Source organism: Gopherus flavomarginatus, chromosome 19 (assembly GCF_025201925.1).
Source record: "Gopherus flavomarginatus isolate rGopFla2 chromosome 19, rGopFla2.mat.asm, whole genome shotgun sequence".
NCBI lineage: Eukaryota > Metazoa > Chordata > Testudines > Testudinidae > Gopherus > Gopherus flavomarginatus.
In genome coordinates this window covers 20,811,204-20,832,111 of record NC_066635.1, presented here as the reverse complement: position 1 = coordinate 20,832,111, position 20,908 = coordinate 20,811,204, and the positions used below count along the sequence as shown (strand labels likewise).

At 44.8% G+C, this 20,908-nt stretch overlaps 1 protein-coding gene and 1 non-coding gene across 2 annotated transcripts in view; both read right to left on the bottom strand.

The window, feature by feature from the left end:
- The window catches only part of TEX14 (testis expressed 14, intercellular bridge forming factor), a 79,400-nt gene that overhangs the window by 45,409 nt on the left and 13,083 nt on the right, over positions 1-20,908 (bottom strand). Inside the window, exons 3-9 of the mRNA XM_050928764.1 lie at positions 10,760-10,874; positions 8,744-8,909; positions 7,675-7,811; positions 6,474-6,555; positions 5,731-5,861; positions 4,130-4,243; positions 3,341-3,464 (exon numbers count right to left, since the gene is read on the bottom strand). Of these exons, the coding sequence (XP_050784721.1) occupies positions 3,341-3,464; positions 4,130-4,243; positions 5,731-5,861; positions 6,474-6,555; positions 7,675-7,811; positions 8,744-8,909; positions 10,760-10,874 (869 nt within the window). The remainder of the gene's footprint in view (positions 1-3,340; positions 3,465-4,129; positions 4,244-5,730; positions 5,862-6,473; positions 6,556-7,674; positions 7,812-8,743; positions 8,910-10,759; positions 10,875-20,908) is intronic.
- Positions 14,765-14,981, bottom strand: LOC127037709 (small nucleolar RNA U3). The gene has a single exon (XR_007770450.1). It is a non-coding gene; the product is annotated as a small nucleolar RNA U3 (small nucleolar RNA).

Here is a 20,908-nt window from a genome sequence, read left to right as displayed (position 1 = left end):
GTTTGAACCTACAGGCATTGGGAGCTTAGCCAAGAATGCAAATACTTTTCGGAGACTGCTGGGGACTGCGGGATAGCTGGAGTCCTCAGTACCCCCTCCCTCCCTCCATGAGCGTCCATTTGAGTCTCTGGCTTCCCGTTACGCTTGTCACGCAGCACTGTGTAGCCTGTAGATTTTTTTTTTCAAACGCTTTGGCATTTCGTCTTCTGTAACAGAGCTTTGATAGAACAGATTTGTCTCCCCATACAGCAATCAGATTCAGTATCTCCCATACGGTCCATGCTGGAGCTCTTTTTGGATTTGGGACTGCATTGCCACCCGTGCTGATCAGAGCTCCACGCTGGGCAAACAGGAAATGAAAATTAAAATTTCGCGGGGCTTTTCCTGTTTACCTGGCCACTGCATCCGAGCTGAGATTGCTGTCCAGAGTGGTCACAGTGGTGCACTGTGGGATACCGCCCAGAGGCCAATACCGTTGATTTGCGGCCACACTAACCCTAATCTGATACAGTAATACCGATTTTAGCGCTACTCCTCTCGTCGGGGAGGAGTACAGAAACCGATTTAAAGAGCCCTTTATATGATATAAAGGGCCTCATAGCATGGACGGGTACAGCGATAAATTGGTTTAACGCTGCTAAAATCGGTTTAAATGCGTAGTGTAGACCAGGCCTAGAACTACTGTGCTAACTACGTATACGAGGATTGAGATACTGCAAAGCACGCACTCGCTGAGGCAAGAGTGGTAGGGAGTTCCAGCTAGCCGTCACAGGCGGTAAGAAGGAACTGAGTGGGGGTCAGGTCAGCAGGGCCCTATATTGCTTCCATGAAGGCACGACTCCAGAGGGCACCAAGGCCGACCCTACGGATACTAGTAGGGGAAAAATCTTGCAGCTGTCGTGCACGCAGCCCGCGTACACCTGATTGGAATTGACATGAACAAGCATTCGAAGAAGAACTGATTTTCCCATCTCTATGATCTAAAAGGAAGGATAATTGCAACTGCAGCTTCTCAAATCACATCTGAAAGAACTTAGACTTAGTGAATTATACTGGGTATGTGCAAACCAAGAGACAAAAAGGTAATCCAGTGAATGGTCTTAGGCAAAGACCAATATTGTTACGTATGGTACTAGAACCCCTGACATTTTATTAAGTAGACTTGTCACGGTTACTTCCCAGTCTGGATTGATTTCAGAATTCTCCCTGGTAGGCAATCAGCCAGAAGTGGCAGGCTTTATGGAAATATGCTTGTGAATATATATATATATATATATATATATGACATAACTGGAATATATTTTATGCTACTTATGCCATGTAACATATCTCTGTAAAGGTTATGATCTACTGAATCTATTTATCCTATTCGTATGCATGTGTCATTGTTGTATTCAAAGTTATGCATATTGGCTGTGTACTTGCTTGATTTCTAAGTAGTCTTAGTAAAGCATTTGGTCAGCTTCTTGAGAAAGGAAGGTGCAAATTAAGTGCTCTATCAAGAAATACTTAAAGGACAATGAATCTTGGAAGGCTCCAATCCATATAAGAAGTCTACCTGAGGACGTTCAGGTAGCATGTAAACAGTGGCTGCTGCCTGTAAAAACCGAGTCATGCATGGACATGTGACTTGCCCATGTGACTCCAAAACTCCATCTTGGAGCTGGACTTTGCAAAGGAGAGAGGAGGGGGTCTCAACCCACAAGAGAAAGTCTATTTAAACCCCTGGGAGACCCCTCCATTTTGGTTTTCAGCTGGCTCAAGAGATAGCCCCCAAGGATACCTGAAAGAAACTAGAACAAAGGACAGTAACTATATGGGGTGTGAGTGATTGCTGGAGCCAGACTAGAAGGAGACTAGTCTGTAAAAGGAAGCTTACTGGAATTCCTCTGAGGGTGAGGTTTTTAATCTATATTCAGTTTTCCTACTGTATTAGGCACAGACTTGCGTGTTCTATTTTATTTTACTTGGTAATTCACTTTGTTCTGTCTCCTATTACTTGGAACCACTTAAATCCTACTTTCTGTATTTAATAAAATCACTTTTTATTTATTAATTAACCCCGGAGTATGTATTAATACCTGGGGGGGCAAACAGCTGTGCCTACCTCTCTGTCAGTGTTATAGAGGGCAAACAATTTATGAGTTTACCCTGTATACAGGGTAAAATTTTATACAGTATAAAATGGATTTATTTGAGGTTTGGACCCCATTGGGAGTTGGGCATCTGAGTGTTAAAGACAGGAACATTTCTTAAGCTGCTTTCAGTTTAAGCCTACAGTAGTTAGGGGATGTAGTTCAGACCTGGGTCTGGGTTTGCAGCAGGCTAGCGGTCTGGCTCAAACCAGGCAGGGCACTGAAGTCCTAATCTGGGAGGGCAGGGAAAGCAGGAGCAGAAGTAGTCTTGGCACAACAGTTGGCAGTCCCCAGGGGTTTCTGTGATCCAACTCGTCACAGCAGGATTCTGTGATTCCAGGTAAACTGTTATTGATGTTTCCAAATACAGAAAACAAGCACTCTCCTAACACACACGCACATATCCAACATCCTTATTTTGAACAACAATATAGACCTTGGCATGCTTCTATTGAAAGTCAAGCAAAATCATGCCCCTCTGTTTTTTGAGGCAATAATCAGTCTCCAAGTCAATTACCACAATGTGGGAATATGGTAAATGTTGAGCAAAACACAAGGATAATGGCTTTACTGTTGCTACACAGTAATACAAGCTTAATACCAAACTACTAATCCTTGAACTCCTACACTAACAGCCAATCCTGACATTTCCCTGGTATCTGCAATGTGAGACAAGTCACTGTGAATGTTCAGGAAACTGAAATGGATTCATACCCATCATTTCATTTCTCAAAGAACAGAATATACTCCTTGTTACGGGGAGTGGGAACAGGTGCCTATCCTAGCCTGCTCTCAAACAGTCCACCCACTATGATGAGTCAAAACCTCAATCCTTCCTGGAGCGTGGCTTTATTAAAGAAATTACCAAGAAGCTAACGTAGCCCCCAAACCTTTTTTCCACAACTAAGAGCCAAGAGAGCCACTCCTTTATTAACTTTCTCTATCTGGCACAATAGCTGCAGGATGGGGTGTATCAGGCAAACACTGCCAGCCTGTTAGAGGGAGTGGCTACTGCTGTGTGATGAGACAAGCCCCTACGTACATAAAGGGAGTTAGGATTTCTCACATTTTGTGTCTAAGTAAAGGATGCTTCTCTCAATGAGATGAACTTAGCACAGAACACAGGGGATGCTGGTATCCAGTAAAATCTCTTAATTAAGAGTAATTTTTATTTTAAAAAATAAATAAACAATCGTTCCATTTACCCTTTCATGAAGGATGCTGTATAGTGAACCAAAGTTAACTCTCTCATACACCAAACGGGTTTTTTCCAGATCATTGGACAGACAAACTGCCATCAATTGCAGCAAATGAGGATGACGAAGTTTACTGCAAAGGAGAAAAATCCCATTATCATCATACAAATAAGACATTATATTAAAAGTGAAATAAATGTCTGGCCTCTTGGATCTTTTCATCTAAAATAGGCTGGTAGGAAAACTGTTCATAGAGCGCCACTGATTTTTTTTTTTATTGTTGACACCATAAGAACCTGCAATTATGCTTTCCAGGATCTGTACAGGAAAGTACTTGTATGGCTCGGGGGGGATCCTGCCTACTCCACATTACACCTCCCACTGCACATTTCAGAAAAGCTCAAGAGGGGAAAGAACAGTAGAACTGTACAGGTCTGTCGCATCTTAGGTGCATTTAACACGCCCAATTTCAGCTTTACACGGTCGGCAAAAACAAGGAAAAAAAAAGATAAAAATAACAATTTTAAGTACTCTTTCTGTAGTGCGGGTGATTCCACCCGCCATTACACTCAATGTAATTTTGACTACATGTGATTTTCACTTTATGCGCTGACTGCAGAACGTAACCCCAGCGTAAGATGAGACAGACCTGTAAATCCCATTTCCAGAGGAAGGAGTAACCCTGATTCATTATTTTCTGAGCCAGTCATTAGCTAGGTTGAGGTGACCTCTACTTTCTTGCAGGCCCCAGGGATGCCCAAACACCTGACACATTGTAGGCATTTTGCATTCTCTTACCTGCTATATTCCTGTTCTGCTATTAGAAGATCAGCTAAACGTAGCTTACTACAGTTCTGATGTGGTTTAAGGCTGAGCTCCTTCACTGTGACTCTGCTGCTGCCCCACATTAAACTACAGGAGAAGAGGGCACTCTAGTCACTTCATGTGTCCAATGGGTTCTTTGGTTACAGCATCTCTTACAAACAACAGCAAAGTTTCCCAGGATTACAAGTCTGTCTCCTGCTGTTAGTAACATGCCAGCGCTTCGATAACCCTGGTAATAGGCTCACAGCTTCCTAGACAAACAATAAACTCTCAGCTTGCCAAAGACTAGCTGCAGTGCGAAAGAGACATGTTTGGAGGAGAGAAAGAGGAGTGCAGCTTGACAAACCATATCCCCACAGTCCTAGGCAAAAAGCCATGGCACTATGAAGCATTCCTCACGGAGGCAATATTAACCGACTGTGAGACAGGCTAGATCTGCTGGGAAGAAATGGGTCAGCAACCCATCTGACCCACTAAATGCTCCTTTTCTGGCAGAATTACTTGCTGCAGCAGCAGAAAAGGCAAAAAGGGGCCTGCTTTGTATTTGCAGCTCTATAGTCAGCTCACTCTGGGTTTGAGCAATTGAGGCACACCTAGGCATTCCCTGGATCTTGAACTCATCCTACCTAAATACAGTCTATGAGCCCCACCCAGAGGCCAATATTAGCCAGAACATTTATTATTATTAAAACATTAATAGACCTAAATATGTGTAGGCTGGTTTAACCATGAATGTGGGGGGGGGGGCATGATAATTGTCAATGAATATTAAAAGGAGGCAAGACAACAGATTAGTCAATGTATAACAGAGGACAAACTTCCACTGGTAGGGAGATGGACTGGGTGACTACTTCTGTGATTACTGGGCATTTATGGGTATGTCTACACTGAATTGTACACCCAAGTCTGTGGGACTCAGGCTTATGAACCTGGTGTTTCCAAACATGCGCTCAAGTGTCCAAGCTGCATTTTAAATCTGTGTTTACAATTGCTGGACCCAGGTCTCACAAGTCATGCTAACATGTCCATACTGCACTATGCCGACCTTCTGACTCAGGTCTGTGGTTTGACCTGTGTCAAAATGACAAGGCTTGGACCTAAGTTGCAGCAGGACTCAGGCTCTGACCCACACCCTTAGCAGGGTGGTAGGATCTGGGTCCTGAGTGCTTACTGACAAGCAGACTCTACTTGTGTGTGGAAAGAAGGAGAGTTTGGGCTCAAACCTGAGTCAGAGCCCAGGCTTACGGCTTGTCTACACTGCCACTTACAGCACTAAAACTTTCCTCGCTCAGGAGTGTGAAATAAAAAACCCCTGAGTGATGCAAGTTTCAGCGCTGTAAAGTGGCAGTGTAGATAGTGCTACAGCGCTGGGAGCCACGCTCCCAGCTCTGGTAGCTATTCCCCTCGCGGAGGTGAGTTTTTTACAGCACTGGGAGAGCTCTCTCTTACCGTCGGCTGTGTAGACATACCCTATAAACACAAGGAAAAAATCCAGACAAGCCATCTGGTCCAGTAGTTTGATGATGACGATTCATATTAAACACCACCTGAAAACTGTTGAAGAGTCCACTCACTTTGTCATGATCATGTATGGTCCAGTGTGGAAAGAGAATGTTGGCTCATCATCTGCCTGAACCACTTCTTTATCCCAAATGATAGGGAGAGATGCCAGGTACCCTAGCTGCCTATTGCCTGTTAGATAAAACTGAGACAAAACCATACACTGTATAACAAGGAGAAATATTCAACAGTTCCTGGGTTCTATGCCCAGCTCTACTACAGACCAACTGTCTGATCTTAGGGTGTTGTGAGAATCAGGTAGTGTTTGTTAAAAATGTTGTGAAGCTGAAAAATGTTGCCTTAGTGCTACGTATACATGCAAACGACAACTGACCACAAGTAAACATTAGCCAAAAAACACAAAAATTGGGATCACTCCAAAAGGTTTTCAGTGACTATAAGCTATATTGAAAAGGACCTTTCTACTGAATCTTAACTGAATACAGCAGAAGCAGCCACCCCAGAGTCACACAGGTGGGATCCTTCCACCTACTTCTTGAAGTATCTTTTGTTTGTTTCAAAATAAATCCCTCAGTCAGGATTCACTAATGACTATAGGCAGGATTTCCATAGTTATTTAGGTCACTCCCCATTTATTTCCTACCATTTAGTGAATGGTAAGAAATATCTAACAGTATCTGAAAACAACACATATGGAACCATCTTTGGATTTAAATAAAAACAATGTGATTCCAATTGTGTTCAACAAACAACAAGAACTTACAAAGTTTGGAGCCCACTGTCTCTAGTATCTTACCTTCCCAAAGCCAAAACTGTAGATGTTTCTTGATGAATTTGCTCCACCTTTTAGAAGTCTAGTCAGAGGACTGTCGGCATTTCTAATGTTAAAACATACAAGCAATGTAGATTAATAGTGAAGGCCAAGATTTTGAGAAAGGTTATATTCCATCTCCCGAAAGAAAAAGAAAGAAAGAAAACACAAGTCCTGCAGCAACTGCCCTTCAAATACTTCACTTGATATGTGGCCTGGGTCAGAAATAGTGAGGTTGCTACTACTCTCACTTTCTTGGCTGACACCACCCTCAACCCTCAGAAGAGCTGAAAACAAGTCTCGCAAGCACAGCAATGGTAACCCCATAGCCTGCTGAACCATGAAGTATGGTTAATCTAAAAAAAGAAAAAGAAAAAAAAAGTAGGCATATTTTACCAACTTGATTTTAATGTGCAACTATTATCTTGTATATGATTTTGTTTAAAGTCACTTAGTGCATAGCAATGCAAATATGCAGACATCTTGAATTCACTTCAAATCCTTTCACTAAAATATTTTTCTTAACAGAAAGATATTTCCCACTAGACACATCAAACTTATCAATAAAAAGCATAAAACAGTTAGAGACACATCCTCTAAGGCAGTGGTTCCCAAGCTTGTTCCACCGCTTCTACAGGGAAAGCAGCGGCCAATACGTCCAGCAGCTCCGATTGGCCTGGAGCAGCATACAGCGACCACTGGGAGCCACGACTGGCCAAACCTGCGGACACAGCAGGTAGACAAACTGGCCCGGCCCACCAGGGGCTTTTCCTGCACAAGCAGTGGAACAAGTTTGGGAACCACTGCTCTAAAGACTGGCAGTGACTTACAGATAAAGAAACAAGATTTATTTTATGGTACACAGTACCAGATATCTTCACACTAATACAATACAGAATTGTATCTGGTTTATTCAGTGAAACATTCCCTTTTAAATAAAGAAGAATTTGTAAGTTACCACCAACCATTTGGCTCTACCATAGCAAGAAAAATTTAGTACTAATGACCACATGCAAAGGTGACCCATCCAAATACACTAGAATGTCTAAACAAGCAGCTTTGGTTTTAAAATAGATATTGTCAAAAAGAAAGAGATAGACAACAAAAAGTAAAACATATGATAAGTTTCAGGATATTTAAGTATGGGATGAAAAGTCCCTGAATCACTATGAAGTTAAGTTCTTACCCTTGAGTAATGCCACCAAATCTAGATGGGTTGCAGACTAGTACTTTTGATGAACCAACCTTCCTAAGTAAATCAGAGGGGAAATTCTGAATTGCAGCCTGCATGTGTGATGCACAACGCCGTATAAATTCTAACATCTGAAAAACATTAAGCATTCAAGAACTACTAGGTTATAAAATCTTTCTATTTTAAATTAATATAGAGCAGTATCATGAAGAAAAATTGTCACTTACTTCTTGGCGGCAATATTTGGCACCAGCAGAAATATTTGAGATATTAAAATTTTTATGAGAGAGTCTTTACTGTCCATAAATGGTCTAAAATTATAAGGCAGATATCAACCAAAATTCAGCACATTCAAAAAGAAGCTGTGTCCACTGTTTACATGTAAATTTAAAGAAAAATTAATGGTGTGAATATGTAAATACAACCAAACCTCAAGCCCTCCAGGTAACAATGTCAATAACTGACAATTCCAGAGGTGAAAATGATAAAACTACTGAATTCAAGCACAATTAATAATAAAGGAATAATCTATGTTGAATTATTCTGACTAGTATCAGAGGGGTAGCCGTGTTAGTCTGGATCTCTCAGTAAAATATGCATACTGAAAGACATCAAATTATTTCTTACCAAGATATGGGATAATTTTAAACCAACAGCTTTCTTGTAATATTTTGCTTCAGTATTAAGTAAGCAATATTTATACCAGAACGTTTATAGTTCTAGGCCTTGGTCCTGCAAACAGCTCCAAAGGAACTACTCACAAGTATGCAGGGGATTGCAGGATCAGGACCTATCGCTGTAGTTCTCATCACTGCACATTTACACATTATGGCTCTGATCCTGCAAGATTGTAAGTACAGGCAGATCTCTGCCCCCAGGTAGAGTCCCACTGAAATCATTTTAAGTTTACATGATCAGGACCTCAGAATATAATCTGAGATGGAAAGTAACGTAAGGCAAATCACTTAACATTATCTTAAAAACATCCGTTTCCTGGGTACGGAGTTTTTGTTCCCAGACAATATTTCCAAGATAAAGTTGTGAAGTTCACATATATGTGTACCTGAGCACTACTTTCCTTTCCAGCTGACAAAGCCCAGCACTGCGGATTTCTTCCATTTTTATCATGTACTCGCAGATCACCTCCTGCATCCAACAATTTACTGAGAATCCACTGATTTCCTGAGAATGCTGCAGCATGTACTGGGGTGCTCCCATCATAACAGCGGCTGAGGAATATAGAACAGAAACATTTCAAACTACCTTCACTATGGTACACTACAGATACCGCTTGAAAAAGACAATACTTACAATTGCATTATAGGCTAGACCAAAAGAATCTACCCTGAACTTGCCAAACGGAATTCCATGTATGGAGTGAGGACTATGTGGTCTTTTATTGTCACTGGAGGGACTAGAAAACTGCAGGCATGAAAAACTCTCTCTCAATACGCTTTTCTGCACTTTGCCTGTCTTCTGCAAAAACCAAGCTTCACCTTTTCTCTCTCACTGGGGAGGTTCTTCTGAGGCTATGATTAATATTTTTAATGTTTAAAAACTTCCAATTTGATTTTAACAATTAATTCCTGACTGAAGTGAATGAGAGAAAGAAGTGGAGTTCACACCTCTGCTTGCTCTATTGTTTGGCTGGAGACAGAGCACTGTTTATCCGTAAAGTGTGGTTATTGCTTGGACTAATGTAGTGACTTTCCTTGCAAAAATAATCTTCTCACTACAACCAGTGCTCTGCTATCCTGTTGATCCAGCCTAGTAAAAAAAAACTGCCTTCCCAGGGACAAACGATTGCATTAGAAAAAGTTGTGAACGGTATTCCCTTTTGCCATTCACTTCAATCATGCATTCATATTAACACCTAGTTGGAAACACAGAGCCCTGGATTACACTTAAAATACAGGCTGAACTAGCTATGTCACCCCGGAGTTCTGTAGTTAAGCATACCTAACCCTAATCAGGGAGGTGGATTACCTACACTGACAGAAAAACACTTTTTGTAGATGTAGGAAGCAGCTGCACTATGGGACTATAATGGCATATCTGCAGCTGTGCCACTGCAGCATCTGTAGTGTAGACATGCCCTCAATGTTAACATATTCAAGCTCAGAATTCACAACCTTCCCCAAAGAGTTTTGTAGGTGGGGCTCTTTGCTTGTTTTCTAAAACACTTTATTTGTCTAAGTTGGAAGGCACCAGGGCCCAAATTTGTATATGTATCTAGGCCAGGGGTAGGCAACCTATGGCATCAGTGCCGAAGGCAGCATGCGAGCTGATTTTCAGTGGCACTTACACTGCCCAGGTCCTGGCCACCAGTCCGAGGGGGACTCTGCATTTTATTTTAATGTTAAATGAAGCTTCCTAAACATTTTAAAACCTTATTTACTTTACATACAACAATAGTTTAGTTATATATTATAGACTACTAGAAAGAGACCTTCTAAAAACGTTAACATGTATGACTGGCAAGCGAAACCTTAAATTAGAGTGACTAAATGAAGACACAGCACACCACTTCTGAAAGGTTGCCGACCCCTGATCTAGACTTTGCTCTGCTCAGCACTGCAAGATCTAAATCGCTTTGACCATGTTTGCACTGCTGCAGTGCCATAGCGTAGACGCTTCCTACAAGGATGGAAGGTGTTTTTCTGTTGCTGTCGTTAATCCACCTCTCTGACAGGCAGTAGCTTGGTTGACAGAAGAATTTTTTTTGTCAACCTAGCCACATCTACACTGCACGTTAGATCAATAGAGCTATGGCACTATTTTTCACATCTCTGAGCATCATATCTATGTTGACCTAACTTTTAAGTATAGAACAGGCTTGAGGCCATGCACCACTGAGCAGAGCAAAGCCTAAATACTTTTTAAAAGTCAGGGCCCTGAGCTGCTTCTTTCCCCAACTATCAGCCCTGTAACAATCATAGTTTGACTAGCTATGTCTCTTTTCATCTGCTCATTGACAATTATTATGGAAAATCTTGTGCATTACAATAAAGTTGATGCTATAACAAACTTAAGTTTGTTTCACTTTATTAAGGATGTAATTCTGACTCTTATACTTAACTGATTTGGGTCTGATCCATAATCCAAGAGCACATCTACTAGTTTACCAAGACCTAGCAATGCAGCGGTAAACAGAGCGGTCTGGCCCAAGGAGTTAATTGTGTCAACACAAATACCTGAAAACGATAAATAAATAAGTAGTCATGCCTCTTATGACTATACAATTTCAAACACACACACCCCATTATGGCTCTTTAAATTTTTCAATTAAATGTTATAGAAACAGGGCCCTACCAAATTCACAGTCCATTTTGGTCAATTTCAGGGTCATGGGATTTTAAAAATCATACACTTTATGATTTCAGCTATTTAAATTTGATGATGCTGTAATTGTAGGGATCCTGACCCAAAAAGGAGTTGGGGGGACGCAAGGTTATTGGGGGCGGGAGTGGTGGTGTTGCAGTACTGATACCCTTACTTCTGCGCTGCTGCTGGCAGCTGTGGTGCCTTCAGAACTGGGCAGCTGGAGAGTGGAGGCTGCTGGCCGGGAGCCCCGCTCTGAAGGCAAATCCATCACCAGCAGCAGTGTAGAAGTAAGGTTGGCACGGTATGGTATTGCCACCCCTACTTCTGCGAAGCTGCCTGCACAGCTGGGCCCTCAGTCAGCAGCCACCATCTCCAGCCACCCAGCTCTGAAGGCAGCAGCACAAGGTAAGGGCAGCATGGTATGGTATTGTCACCCTTACTTCTGTGCTGCTGCTGGGGGGGTGCTGCCTTCAGAGCTAGGCGCCCGGCCAACAGACACTGCTCTCTGGTCGCCCAGCTCTGAAGGAGCAGCACAGAAGGGTGGCATGGTATGGTATTGCCACCTTTACTTCTGCGCTGCTGGTGGAGGGGGTGCTGCCTTCAGAGCTGGGCACCCGGCCAACAGCCACCGCTTTCCAGCTGCCCAGCTCTGAAGGCAGCACAGAAGTAAGGTTGGCAGTACTGCACCATCCTAAAATAGCCTTGTAACCCCCCCCGCAACTCCCTTTTGGGTCAGGGCCCTCAATTTGAGAAACGCTGGTCTCCTCTGTGAATCTGTATAGTATAGGGTAAAAGCACACAAAAGACCAGAGTTCACAGGGGGAGACCAGATTCCATGATCAGTGACGCATCTTTCATGGCTGTGAATTTGTGTAAGTGTAAGTAATATAGAAATAGTTAACCTATATCTGTCTAATATGGACACAACAAAACAAAAAACTTTTTCCTAATTTTAAAGAATAAATAAGCTACTATAAAAAGGATCATTTGATACACATGGTAAACTATTTTAGCCTACTTGTTGAATTTAAACTTCCAATAGTCACTCTGGATATTTCAGTACTTTCAGTTTCAAATGTATTATTTTAGAGAGACAAGGTGGGTTAGGTAATATCTTTACTGAGTAAATTTATGTTTAAATCTTTCCTGAGCTCCTTCTTCTTGCCTTCAAACCCCACAACTTTGCCAAACCCATAAGCAGAAGTAAACTCCCCACAGGCCAGAACCCATCCATTTGAAGTGGCACCAGACCATGTCATAACATGCAGACATATCTCATTGCTACAATGATCAATACATGCCTCTCAAGATCCATGGGTCCTACACATGCCTATCACAACACATGATGTACCTCAGTAAGGGTGCCTGGCAGAGCCTCCCCAAAAGTGGGTCTCCTCTTCTCTTCTGCCCAAGGCCCCACCCCCAGCCAAGCTGGAAGCTGGAACAGACTGAGACCTGCCTGAGGACCCTCCACCTGCCCAGGGGTGTGTGTGTGAGGGGGTTGAAAAAAGACCCCGACCCATGTCCCTGACCCACAGGTCCCCCCATCCACCCAGGGCAGAGGGTCCATGGCGCGACTTCCCACAACTGCCCACATGGCTCTTACCATGACCAGGCTGTGGTCCCCAGTCAGAGCCGGGTCCAGCTAAGAGCTGTGCATGGCACACAGGCAGCTGTGGGGAGGGGCGGACCCTCCTGCCCTGGGTGGGGTGGTTCAGGGCAAGGACATGGGCTGGGAACTGCTCTTGACCCCGCACCCCAGGCAGGTAGAGGGTCTGAAACACCCCACAGCTGCCCAGGCTCAGGAGGATGAGGAGGGGCAGAGGCAGGGTCATACCGCCTTGAGCTCCCCTATTCCTGCACTCCAGTACCTCATCCAAAGTACTAAATTCCTCAGTAACAACTATGTGGGTGAAGTGAGACAATCACTATGCTCTTGAATTCACTCACAAAGAAAAATTATGAAAGACAAAAACACCATACCACCAGTAGCAAACAACTTTGCAAAAAATGACCACTCAATATCTGACCCCTCAGTTCTTGTGGTGAAAGAAAACTGGCGTACTAGCTGCAAAAGACAAGCCTGGGAGTTTAAATTCATAACTTTGTTAGAGACTAAAAATCATGGACTCAATAGAGACTCTGGATTTATGGCTCATTATAACAATCTATAATCCACTAACCAACCTTTATCCTATGATTGCAGAGGTGTTGACCACTTCACCTTGAATGGTCTCTTACCATAGGCATGCCCACGGGGTGTGCCGGGTGTGCCCAGGCACATCCTAATGCAAGGGTGGGAAAATGGCCCCACTCTCCCAGCGCGGAGCGCCTGGCCGAGCACAGCAAGCCGCTGGCCCCTCTCCTGCCTTCCCCCCTCCCCTAGAGCCATACCACTGTGTGAGCAGTGTTCTGGGGGTCGGGGCTGCGCGCTCCCACGGGGCAGTGTTTGGCTCTGTGGGGAGGCAGACACGCGCCCTGCTCATCCGGAGCCATGCCGCCGCGCGCGCAGCATTCTGAGGGGTGGGACTGCTTGCTCCGGCGGGGCAGTGTGTCTGGCTCTGCGCGGAGCAGAACATGCTGCTAGGAGCCTCATGGTAAGGAGTCTGGGTCCGGGTTCGGGGAGGGAGGGTTGGATAAGGGGTGGGGGTAGTCAGGGGACAGGGAGCAGGGTGGGTTGGATAGCGGTGGGATCTTGGGGGGTCTGGAGGGGGCAGTCAGGGAGCAGGAGAGGTTGGATGGGGCATGGAAGTTCCAGGGTCTGTTAGAGGGTAGGGGGTGGATAGGGGTCAGGGAAGTCAGGGGACACGGAGCAAGGAGGGTTCTGGAGGGCCAGTTAGGGTGGGGGGTCTCTGGAGGGCGTGGTCAGGGGACAAGGAGCTGGGGGGGTGGATGAGTTGGGAGTTCTGGGGGGGGGAGGGCCCATCAGGAGGCAGGGGTGCGGAGAGAGGTTGGGACAGGCAAGGAGTGGGGGAGGGAGTTGGATGTGTCAGGAATTTTGGGGGTCAAGAAGCCGTTGGATAGGCATGGGAGTCCCAGGAGGTCAGGCTAGGGGTGGGGGTGTGGATAAGGATTGGGGCAGTCAGGGGACAGGTAGGGGGTAGGGGGCAGTCCAGGGACAATGAGCAGGTAGGCTTAGATAGGGGGTGGGGTCCTGGAGTGCAGTTAGAAGCAGGGGTCCCAGGAAGGGGTAGTCAGGGGACAAGGAGCAGGGGGGATTTGAGGGGGGCAGTAAGGGGGTGGGAAGTAGGAGGGAGTGGATTGGGCAGGGCTAGGGCACGGCAGGGGCAGGGCTCACTGGGTGCACACCCTAATGAAATGTCCTGTGCATTCCTGTGTCTCTTACAATGAGCATTAACTCCTTGCTAAACAACTGTGCCACCTTGTATTTAGCTGTGACAGTCTAAGCACTTTTCTCAGACCTGAAGCTTCTCTTTCACCCACTGAAGTGTGTCCAGTAAGAGAGAGATTTTTCACATCTTAGCTCATAAAGCCAAGATCACCCACCTTGTCTCTCATACCCTAGGACTAATAGAGCTAGAACACTGCAAATATTATCTTATAGATCATTTCAATTACAAATACAACATATAAAAATTATGTTACACTAACTTCTACATATTATATAAATACATCTTAAACACACAAACAAACAGTTTTTTGTTTTAGAGCATTTCAAGCCAAGTAGGCTACTTACCCCAAAGAGCAACAGTAATACATCAAAAAATAAAACTTTTTTCAGGACAACATAAGAGAGCTAACCACTCAGTCTGTGTTCTCTCCCTCCCAGCTTCCCAAAAGGAAAGAAGGAACGGTCATCAATAGTAGACAGCAGCTGCATTAAAGCAACACTGTCTACTCGCTTCGCGCTCAGAAGAGAACACTTTAACTCCTCCTCGTGGTTAGTGAGGCCAGACACTTTCAACCACACTTCTCTAGTTACAAACTATAGAAATGATCCCTGAAAGTATAGTCTTAACAACACCCTGCTCGGCTGCACACCCAGGCTAATGTGCACAAGCTTTCTTCCCACGGTGAACGTATTCATACAATGAGTTTCACCCCAGCGAACTAAAGGACACAAATCTAAAACCAGGTCCCCATTTCATTAAAGCACAATTGAGACAGCTTTAGCACACTGTCCATTAGAAGATGTTTATGTCGCTATTTACAGACACACACCTCCTGATTAGCATGCGGAGCTCCTTCCAACCAATCAAACCCTCTTGCTTTTACTTCCTGAACCTGCGACACCTCTCACAGGCTCCTCTGTACCACATGACAGCTTGTCAGCACAGACAATGCGGACAGGTCAGCCCTTTCTAGCATGCTCCGCAGCTGTTTCTCTGGCTTGCTCTCAGATTCATCGGCACTAAAAGCTTTTGTAGGGTTGCATGTTACCAGTGGGTTAACCATGGCCAGCCCGATCCCCCAGCCGGCTGAGCTGGCAAGGAAAGCTGCCCCCGCCCCTACGCCCCCCAAACACCCTCCCCTGAACTACTCCTGGGGGACTGCAGTAGGTGTCCAGCCCGCCCTGCACTCACGGGGCGCGGGGAAGTGGAGCGACCTGGCCCCAACCTGCTCCGCTCCACCGGCTCCCAGACAAGTTATCGGTGAATACTGGGGGGCAGTCCCCCCCCCGCCCCAAACTGTGGGAGCCAGGGGAGCAGAGCGGAGCGGGCTGGGGCCGGGTCACTCCACTTCCCACCACCCCATGAGTGCTGGGTCGGCCGCTCTGCAATCAGCGGGTGGCAGGAAGTGGAGCCACCGGGCCCCAACCCGCTCCACTCTGCCAGCTCGTGCTGGGGGGCGGTTCCCCCTATGCCCCCCAAGCCTGCGTGGGAGATGGAGCGGTGAGGAAGGGGCATGGGATGGGGAAGAGAAAGGGATAGGCCCGGGGAAGCGGGGGCAGGGGAAAGAGGCATTGGGGATGAAGGCGGTGGGGAGGCAGTGGGGAAGGGGCATGGGATGGGGAAGCAGAGCCGTGCGGGAGGGGGAAGAAAGGGGATGGGATGAGGAGGGGATGGGGGAAGTTGGGGCGGGGGGCGGGCAGCTGGAGTCCAGCATGCAGCATCCCATTGGCAGATGCTGGGACTCCCCTGTTAAGCAGGCCCATCGAACCCTCACCCTGATAAGCCCCAAAGTCCCTGCATTTGTACCACCCAATGAGCCCTGCCCCACACCCTCCCCACTAAGCCCCAACCACCTGCAGCTGGACTCCCACCCAAATGAACCCCACCTCCCCTGCACCTAGACACCCCCACCCTGCTGAGCCCTAAACACCTTCATCTGCATCCCCTGCAGAGTCCCGTTGCCCCTGCACCTAGACCTCCCCAATGAGCTTCTGTGCATCCAGATCTCCCACTGAGCCACCCACACCCAGATTGCCCCACAGAGAACTCTCTTACCCCCAGCTGTGATGGTAGGACTGTGAGGAAGGTGGTGGGCAGTGAGGTCTATGGGCAGGGGGCACTGGCCAAGCGGTGTGGTGTGCACGGTGCTGTGCAATTGTGGTGGGAGGCCAGTGGGAGAAATCTCTGGGATAGGTGGGGGCTAGGTATAGCGATCTGTGGTGGAGGTCTCTGGACGAGGGGACACTGGACATAAGGGTGGGGCACAAGGTAGGGGGGGCGGTGTGGTGCGGGCCCACCCTCAAGGGGAAGGGGCAAGCTGGCAGCACAGGGCTGGGCTGGGCAGGCCAGCGTGCGTTTGGCAGCTGCAGGTTTGTAAACCCTGCCTTGCTGCTGGGCTGCCCAGAGTGGGGATGCTCCTGCCAGCTGTGCCTCAATGCCCCCAGCCTGCCCTTCACTCTGGAGACTGACCATCCCGCCCCCCTGCACTTTGCCCCATGGGGGCCCACAAAAATGTTTGGCACTGGGCTCACAAAAAATTCATCTGGTCCTGCATGTTACTGGTGGTACTGCACTAAATCAGTGGCTCCCAGCTTTACAGACACCTGTACCCCTTTCAGAAGTCTGATTTCTCTTGCATACCTCCAAGTTTCACCTAACTTAAAAACTATTTGCTTACAAAATCAAACATAGTACAGAAGTGTCTCAACTCAGCACGAATAATAAGAATATAGTAGTAGGAATATATTACCGACCACCTGAGCAGAATGGTGATAATAATTGTGAAATGCTCAGGGAGATTAGAGAGACTGTTAAAATTAAAAACTCAATAATAATGGGGAATTTCAACTATCCCCATACTGACTGGATTACATATCACCTCAGGACAGAATGCAGAGATAAAGTTTCTTGATATCTTAAATGACTGCTTCTTAGAGCAGCTAGTCCTGGAACCCACAAAGGGAGAGGCAATTCTTGATTTAATCCTAAATAGGACACAGGATCAGGTCCAAGAGGTTAATATAGCTGGACCGCTTACTAATAGTGACCAATATAATTAAATTTAATATCCCTGTAGCAGGGAAAACACCGCAATGGCCCAACACTGTAGCATTTAATTTCAGAAAGAGTAACTACACAAAAATGAGGAGGTTAGTTGAACAGAAATTAAAAGGTACAGCACCAAAAATAAAATCCCTGCAAACTACACAGAAACTTTTTAAAGATGCCATAATACAGGCTCAACTTAAATGTATACCCCAAATTAAAAAACATAGTAAAAGAACCAAAAAAGAGCCACCATGGCTAAATAACAAAATAAAAGAAGCAGTGAGAGGCAAAAAGGTATCCTTTAAAAAGTGAAAGTTAAATCCCAGTGAGGAAAACAGAAAGGAGCATAAACTCTGGCAAATGAAGTGTAAAAATATATTTAGGAAGGCCAAAAAAGAATTTGAAGAACAGCTAGCCAAAGACTCAAAACGTACTAGCAAAAAGTACATCAGAAGTTAAGTACATCAGAAGCAGAAAGCTTGCTAAACAACCAGTGGGGCCACCAGACAATCAAGTTGCTAAAGGAGCATTCAAGGACGACAAGGCCATTGCAGAGAAACTAAATGAATTCTTTGCATCGGTCTTCATGGTTGAGGATGTGAGGGAGATTCCCAAACCTGAGCCATTCTTTTTAGGTGACAAATCTGAGGAACTGTCCAAGATTAAGGTGTCATTAGAGGAGGTTTTGGAACAAATTGATAAACTAAACAGTAATAAGTCACCAGGACCAGATGGTATTCACCCAAGAGTTCTGAAGGAACTCAAATGTGAAATTGCAGGACTACTAACTGTAGTCTGTAACCTAGCATTTAAATCAGCTTCTGTACCAAATGACTGGAGGATAGCTAAGGTGATACCAATTTTTAAAAAGGGCTCCAGAGGTGACCCCGGCAATTACAGGCCAGTAAGCCTGACTTCAGTACCGGGAAAACTGGTCAGACACACAGATGAACATAATTTGTTAGGGGAATAGTCAACATGGTTTTTGTAAAGGGAAATCATGCCTCAACAATCTACTATAATTGTTTGAGGGGGTCAACAAGCATGTGGACAAGGGGGATCCAGAGAATATAGTGTATTTAGATTTTCAGAAAGCCTTTGAAAAGGTCACTCACCAAAGGCTCTTAAGCAAAGTAAGAGGTCATGGGATAAGAGGGAAGGTCCTCTCATGGATTGGTAACTGGTTAAAAGATAGGAAACAAAGGGAAAGAATAAATAGTCAGTTTTCAGAATGGAGAAAGGTAAATATGGTGTTCCCAAGGGGTCTGTACTGGGTCCAGTCCTATTCAACATATTCATAAATGATCTGGAAAAAGGGGTAAAGAGTGATGTGGCAAAATTTGCAGATCATACAAAACTACTCAAGATAGTTAAGTCCCAGGCAGACTATGAAGAGCTATAAAAGGATCTCTCAAAACTGGATGACTGGGTAACAAAATGGCAGATGAAATTCAATGTTGATAAATGCAAAGTAATGCATATTGGAAAACATCAACCCAACTATAGGTATAAAATGATGGGGTCAAAATTAGCTGTTACCATTCAAGAAAGATTTTGGAGTCATTGTGGATAGTTCTCTGATGTACAGCGGCAGTCAAAAAAGCTAATAGAATCTTGGGAATCATTAAGAAAGGGATTAAGACAGAAAATATCATATTACCTCTATATAAATCCATGGTACTCCCACATCTTGAATACTACGTGCAGATGTGGTCACCTCATCTCAAAAAAGATATATTGGAACTGGAAAAGGTTCAGAAATGGGCAAAAAAAATTATTAGGGGTATGGAGCATCTGCCACATGCGTAGAGATTAATTAGGTACTTTTCAGCTTGGAAAAAAAGACGACTAAGGGGGGATATGATAGAGGTCTATAAAATCATGACTGCTGTGGAGAAAGTAAATAAGGAAGTGTTATTTATTCCTTCTCATAACACAAGAACTAGGGGTCACCAAATGAAATTAATAGGCAGCAGGTTTAAAACAAACAAAAGGAAGTATTTTTTCACACAAGGCACAGCCAACCTGTGGAACTCCTTGCCAGAGGATGTTGTGAAGGCCAAGACTATAACAGAGTTCAAAAAACAATTAGATAAATTCATGGAGGAGAAGTTTATCAATGGCTATTAGCCAGGATGGACAGGGATGGTGTCCCTAGCCTCTGTTTGCCAGAAGCTGGGAATGGGCAACAGAGGATCAATTGATGATTACCTGTTCTGTTCATTCTCTCTGGGGCACCTGGCAGTGGCCACTGTCAGAAGACAGGATACTGGACTAGATGGACATTTGGTTTGACCCAGTATGGCCATTCTTATGTTCAGTATAAACAAGTAATTGTATGAATTTTAATTTGATACAACTTCACTAGTGCTTTCTATGTAGCCTATTGTAAGACTAGGCAAACATCTAGATGAGTTGATGTACCCCCTGGAAGACCACTGCACACCCGCAGGGCTGCGCATATCCCTGGTTGAGAACCACTGCACTAAATCACCCTCACTCTTAGAACTGGTGCCACTTGAACCTAGGCATTCTGAACCATTTCAGTGCTAGTAGACAGAAACAACACAGCTGCACTAGGTCTGTTGTTCCTCCCTGCAAAATCCCCGCTTGGAAAGAAGATATCTTCTGGTTCTGAACTTATTTACCACTGTGGGCCGCACAGGCAGCTCTCTCTGTGTTATGTGAGCCATATCCACCAAATATATATACACCTCAACCCCGATAAAATGCGACCGATATAACATGAATTCGGATATAATGTGGTAAAGTAGCGCTCCGGGCAGGCGAGGCTGTGCACTCCAGCAGATCAAAGCAAGTTCAATATAACGCGGTTTCGCCTATAACACGGTAATATTTTTTGGCTCCCAAGGACAGTGTTATATCAGGATAGAGGTGTACTACCTGTATGGTCCTGAGGATGACACATGGGCCACAGCAGTACGCTGACTGGGCTGCAAGCAGCACATGGGCCACAGGTTGTCATAAAAATACAGGTAAGGGTAGCATAAAATCCCTCTTTACCCTGTAAAGGGTTAAGAAACTCAGATAAGCTGGGTGGCACCTGACCAAAAGTACCAATAAGGGGAGAAGATACTTTTAGACCTGTGGGGGAAGGTTTTCTGTCTGAGTCTCACAAAGTCAACAAGGATCCAGGGCAGGGAAAATACATCTCCCTAAGCCATATATAAGCTAAGCATCTAATATTGCAGAAATAGTAAGTAATAGCAAAGAAATACGTTAGGTTATCTTTTGTTTTAGCTTGTGAATTTTCCCTGTGCTAAGAGGGAAGTTTATCCTGTTTTTTGTAACTGTAAAGTTTTGCCTAGAGGGGAAATACTCCCTGTTTTTGAATCTTTTGTTATTCTGTTATTCTGTAAAGTACTTACCATCCTGATTTTACAGAGGTGATTCTTTTACCTTTTCCTTAATTAAAATTCTTCTTTTAAGAACCCAATTGATTTTTGTTGTTCTTAAGATCTAAGGATTTGGGTCTGTGTTCA